The sequence below is a fragment of the Xiphophorus couchianus genome, chromosome 24 (assembly GCF_001444195.1).
Source record: "Xiphophorus couchianus chromosome 24, X_couchianus-1.0, whole genome shotgun sequence".
Taxonomy (NCBI): Eukaryota; Metazoa; Chordata; class Actinopteri; order Cyprinodontiformes; family Poeciliidae; genus Xiphophorus; species Xiphophorus couchianus.
In genome coordinates this window covers 10,421,210-10,427,286 of record NC_040251.1, presented here as the reverse complement: position 1 = coordinate 10,427,286, position 6,077 = coordinate 10,421,210, and the positions used below count along the sequence as shown (strand labels likewise).

Genomic DNA, 6,077 nt, shown 5'->3' with positions numbered 1-6,077 from the left:
GTCACAGATTTGTTTGTCTTTATCAACGGTTTTTTACTGACCTCTGCTGGCTAACAGCAGAATTGCAAATATTCAACTGTGCAGAACTGGTCAAAAGCTACTCCTGTCAACGAAGGTGAACAAAGGTTCGGACTTTCTGTTATCCATTAAGTCATTATGAACTTTATTAATACTGCGTAAACCGTTTTCTCCTTTGTAGACCAAACATAGTTAGCAAACTGCTATGTTTTATGTCAGCAAGTATGCTTAGGTAGAAAAGTGTTAGCTGGTTTGTTTGCTAATAATGGTTGCCAATAGCCAGTTATGCTCAAATTGCTAGTAACTGTTAAAAACTGACAGGGATTTGAGGCTACAGACTAAATAGCATTAATTAAATAGACTAAAGTCGCTGCATTAGTTCGATTGACAATAATGAATCTCTGTGGTAACCGAAGCTAACTTCCTGTTTTGAAGGTTATGTGTGTTATGATATTGACTGGCTTAGTTTTGAATGTGATAGAGTAGTCGTTGGTGACATTTTATTTACACATATTTTTGAAAATTTAAAATACAGTAGTATAAATTTCAAATATGTTTCCATTCTTACAATTAATAAAAAAAAGCTCTGACATTTGGCTAAACGTTTTCCTCCTGTTTGTTTGTTGTGTTCCTGAATATTCGCTAATGTTTATATTGTCATAGGAAAAATACATGATTTCCATAAAAAAAGCCCCTGACTTTTTATCAACTGCATTGTCAAAACAAGATCTAAGTTGTATTTCAACAATATAAGAGAAAAGTGGTTCTAAATGCCATTAAATCCAATTTTCACAAAGAACATTTTTGTTTAATACGTAATGACAGATTTTTATTTGTTGTTTGTTGTTGTACACTTAGATAATTTTAGGTTAGATTTAAATATATTAAGAACCTTGTTAATACCAGATAAATTAAATTATTTCCTGATGTGTAAACACTGAGTTTGGAAAAGAAAATGCTTTCTTTTTCCAGTGATTATATATGACTGCAAACTAAAAACTCTTGTTTGACTGGTATAGCAAAGGATTGGTAGTTCATTCCCAGTAAACATGGGATTTGCTTAATTATTGAGTGTTTAAATGTTTATCTTTAAGCATATTTTCACATTTCATCACATTATAAAGACAGGAAGGAGAATTTAGCTACTATATTTTTCTGAAATGTTGGAGAGTTAAACTGCAACATAAAAGTAAACGGAACTACTTCAAAATAGAAATTAATTGAAAAATTTTTGTCCCCATCTTTCTCCCAAAGTGGTCCTAAATGACTCAAATCCCAGGATGGAGTCGAATGGAAAACCTTCAGTGGCGGAGATGGTGGTTTTAGCCACCAGCTCTGCACTGACTGCCGTGTTTTATTCCATTTACAGAAGCAGAGCTAAAACTGCTACCCGTTTAAAGGTCAGACATGTTTTCTAGGCACAAAATGGCAAATATATTAATTTACTGCATGCAAGATTTGATAAATTTTTGTATTGTTTGTTTTTCTTAATGCAGGAAGCTAAAAAAGTCTCCATTGATCAGAATTTAAAAGCCATCCTGTCTGAAACCCCTGGGAGATGCGTCCCTTATGCCGTCATAGAAGGTTTGCAAAGCATTCTTTAAAGCCTGAAAACCTCCCTGCTTTACTAAGAGTGGTTATGTGCCACAGGTTTGGTGAGATCAGTGAAGGACACTCTGAACAGCCAGTTTGTTGACGACTGCAAAGGAGTCATCGAGAGGCTGACACTGAAAGAGGAGAAGATGGTGTGGAATCGCACCACTCACTTATGGTGAGTCGTTTGAAGATCATATCTACATTTTGCTTGTTTCCTGCTTTTCTGGCTTTTCCAGTCCAAGCACCATCATCAGAATTTGACATGCGAGCAGATGGAGAATGACTTCATACAACTATTCAAATCTTGCATAAGGTGGTAACGTCAGTGTAGTATCGTAATTAGAACAGATGGTGACACTGACGCAGATAGTAGCTTACCCCACAAGATTTACAGAGTCCACATTTTTGTGATGTACCTCATCAGACATTCATCGGGGAGAAGGGAAAAGGCACTCCTGGCATCAGTTTATCACTGGATTGCTTATTAGCTGCAACACATTGAACGGCATGTAAACAAATCTGCAAATGCCGCCATCCAAATGTCACAGATTGCTTCCTGTCTTATTTGTACTGGGGCCAGGAGGAAAAGAAAGTTGTTTTTTTAAATCTTTGATAAATTCCTGTGGAAAAAAACAAAACTGACCCAAAAAAATACAATTGAAAAATCAACTAACAAGAAGCTACTAAGCTACTTCTCTTTGTATAAAAATACTTATTCAGATGTGACATCATAATGGTGCTAGCAGCAGTTTTCCACTATTGTCGGCTTAGATTTAGTGTCTAATTAGTCAATGTTCAGCATCAGATATCAATAACAGCTGCTTTACCCGTACTGGTACTATTTATAAGTAAAATAATCTGCCAGTGGAAAGAGACATTTTAACATATAATATGGGACTAATGTCCTGTTCCACTGGCCAATTATTTCACTTGTAACTCGTACTTTTTCCATCAATATTTAGGAATTATTGACTTTAAACAAGCTTTTTTCATGTAGTTTTGTCTTATTTCAAGGGTACTAACATATTGCTTATATATACTACTACTATAAAAATACTTGGGTTTTTTTGCAGTGTAAACAATTAAGTTGACTTAATTTAAATCAAGTTGCAATGTTTAACTATATTTCCAAACAGGAATAGCACAGAGAAAGTCATCCACCAGCGCACCAACACCGTCCCGTTCGTGCTCGGGTCTTACGACGAAAACATCTCCACCGCTGTGCGGGTCGTGCGCCCCTTAGACGCGGCAGAGCTGGACCTGGAGACCACCTACGAGAACTTTCACCCCACGAGCCAGTCCCTGTTCAACTTCATCAGCCAATTCATCAGCGGAGAGCAGCCCAAAGGTATCCACGAAATGGAAGAAATGCTGCGCGTGGGCGACAGCGTGACGGGCGTGGGTGAGCTGGTCCTGGACAACGACCTGATTAAGCTGCAGCCGCCCAAGCAGGGCTTTTGTTACTTCCTCACCCGGCAGAACTACGAGTTCCTGCTGAGGAAACAGGTGAACGCCGGGAGGGTGTGGAAGATCCTGTCCTTTGTGTTCGGGCTCGCCGCCTGTTCCACGCTCCTCTACATTCTGTGGAAGTGGTACGTTCACTACCGGGGGAGTAGGAAGCGGCGGCGCGACATGGAGGAGTTCAAGGAGCAGCAGAAGAGGCTCATGCGTGAGCTCCAGATACAGGAGAGCAGCGTCCGCGCCACCAGCTGCGTCGTGTGTCTGAGCCGGGAACGCTCTTTCGTGTTTTTGGAGTGCGGTCACGTGTGTGCCTGCGCCCCCTGCTATAAGGCACTGCCAGAGCCAAAGAAATGCCCCATCTGCAGGGTGACTATCGACAGAGTGGTGCCTCTTTACAACAGCTAAATTTGCAGTTAGTCGGAATTTCTCAGGCTTGAAAAGGGCGCTTTACACGAGCAACGATGGTGACAAGTCACCTACGCTGAACTGGAGTCGAATGTTGAAATCAAATTTGTAAGCTAATTCATATTGATTAAAAAATTGTGTCATCTGGAGAGAGAAAATTGAATCACTTTGTGCTCCGGCTTACAAATATTGATCCGATTCTTGGCCCCACTTCCACAACAATCTGTTAAAAGCAGCATAGAGGACTTTACACTGGAGGGACTTCACTCTTGTAGTCATTAAAGCCTTACATTTGGTCAGCACCTCTCACTCTTTTACTCTCGTTAAAATTACTGTGATACTGACTATTTTGGCTGTCATCTTCATACATACAGGGGATCTAAAATGTGCACTAAACTCCTTTTAAGCTAGGAAAAAGTACTGTTTGCGGGAAATGCAAAATTTGAAGTTGTAGTAACATGGTTCCTTCAACTAGTCCTGGTTGAAGTGCTTTAGTCTGGTAGGAGCCACCTATTATTCTCAAATTTACCTACTCAATTGTGCAAATGTGTAACTATATATAACTAGTTACATGTTCAAACTGTAACTAGTTATGTATTGTTTATTTAAATGTCATTGTGCTTTATTTGTGCACAATGACATTAAAAGGAATTCTGATTCTGATAAAGCTTCAGATTTCCTGTCGAGTTCTGGGCTCAGTCTAACGTAATTCCAAAACTTGAATTTTTTTTCCAGTGATTAATTATTTTGATATCTCCTTGAACTCCAATCCTGGAGCTGTTTATAATTCCAACCACTTGGATTTAAAATCTACAGTTTTATCTGAAGAAAAATCACTCCCCAGCGTAAGGCTGCCACCTCCATGTTTTACTGTGGGTATAGTGTAATGGTTAGCTTAATTAGACCGTAGCACATTCAGGGCTCCTACTCCTTTATCATGACAGAGAGAAAACATGGACATTTGATTTGACATGTTGAACAAAACTCTTCTTAACCAGTTTCACTTTTACAATTTTAATAAAAAAATTTTTGCTTGCTTTCAATCGGAACTATTTTAGTCGTCCCTTATGCGAGCTGTGCAATGGAGTATTAGGGTCAGAATACAAGAATCTTTGTTTAATCATGAAAATATAGTCATGTTAGCAGAATATAGACACAAGGATGTCTTAATGAGGGAAAAAAAAGCTTGGAAAATTAATTTTATGTTATTCTTTGTGTTTGAGGTCTCAAAAATGATGACCTCATTTCCTAATATTCCAAATTTAGTTTGGCAATATTAAGGCATTAAACAACATAAAAATTAGAGTAGAGTAGAGATGACCTGAATTCAAAATCCAAATATATAAAAGCTGTAGATAAAAAAAAAAATTGTCAAACAAGATGGTGGCCTTGGGCGAGCTGACTTCACTATGAACTATGGAAACCCAAGGAGTTCATTGTTGAAAAGAAAAATCCAGATTTTCCATAAACCAAAAATTTCTTTAATCGATAAGATTGATTTATCACCCAGCCCTAGTCACAGCTGTCTCATATTTTCATCAAATGCTATACCATACCACCTTTATTTGTAGAGCACTTTAAATGTCCGTAAGACCAAAGTGCTGTACACAATTTGATCTACAACAGCCTCATTCTGCAATGATAAGCAATAAAATCAGAAAACAGTCTTTTTAAAAATAAATGCAACAGTTATACTATCAGTCAAGATAAAAACTAAATTAAATAATAAAAAAAATAAAAGTAAAAGTCAACATCTCAGATGGTCTCAAAGGCCAGGGAGAAGAGATTGGTTTTAAGGATTTAAAAACAGACGGCCTGTCCAAAAGGTCATTCCTTTATTTAGGAGATGCTGTATCAAAACCACGGCCTTCTCTAAGTTTACACGTCGTCTTGAGCACACTCAGACAGAACAGGAGGGTGTGTATTGATGTAGCAGCTCTGGCAGGTAGATTAGGTCAAGGTCATAGACAGTTTTAAAAGCACAAACATGTTTTAAAATGATATAAAGAGGGTTTTAACAAGGCAGTATTTTAACAGTTTGCCTTTTTGGGCAACCAGGTTGTTGCAGCTTTTTTATTGCCCCTGCCAATACATTTGTAAGTTGGACTTCTAAGGCTGGAAAGGACCATGTTAAGAAAAAAAATTCATTACAATAAATTCGTAATATTACAAATAACGTCATGATATGAGAATAAAGTTGCAATAATATGAGAATAAAATCATAATGTTGAGGATAAAATCATAGTATTTCAAGTACAAATTCAATATTCTTAATATTATGAGAATAAAGTGAAATTATTACTAAAATGTGATATTATGACTTATGTTATTTGATTTGATTTTCATACAACTTTATTCTTGCAATATTTTGACTTTATTCTTGTAATCTTTTATTTTCTTATTGTGGCCTTAATACCCCATCATGGTAAAGGTTAAAAAGAAATTGTGAAATTATTTATCATAGTGTACGTTTTATATCGTTTTATATCCACTCCATGTCACATCAATGACATCTATAACAAAGAAAATATGCTACATGGTTGGGTTAGTTTTGTCTATGGACAAAACTATGCAAATGAAAACGGCTTTATAACCAA

At 37.1% G+C, this 6,077-nt stretch overlaps 1 protein-coding gene across 1 annotated transcript; it reads left to right on the top strand.

Moving 5' to 3' along the window:
• Positions 1-6,077, top strand: mul1 (mitochondrial E3 ubiquitin protein ligase 1). Its single transcript, XM_028011566.1, has 5 exons — positions 1-125; positions 1,273-1,418; positions 1,515-1,602; positions 1,669-1,789; positions 2,751-6,077. The coding sequence occupies exons 2-5, from the start codon at positions 1,299-1,301 to the stop codon at positions 3,478-3,480; spliced, it is 1,059 nt and encodes a 352-aa protein (XP_027867367.1). The 5' UTR covers positions 1-125; positions 1,273-1,298; the 3' UTR covers positions 3,481-6,077.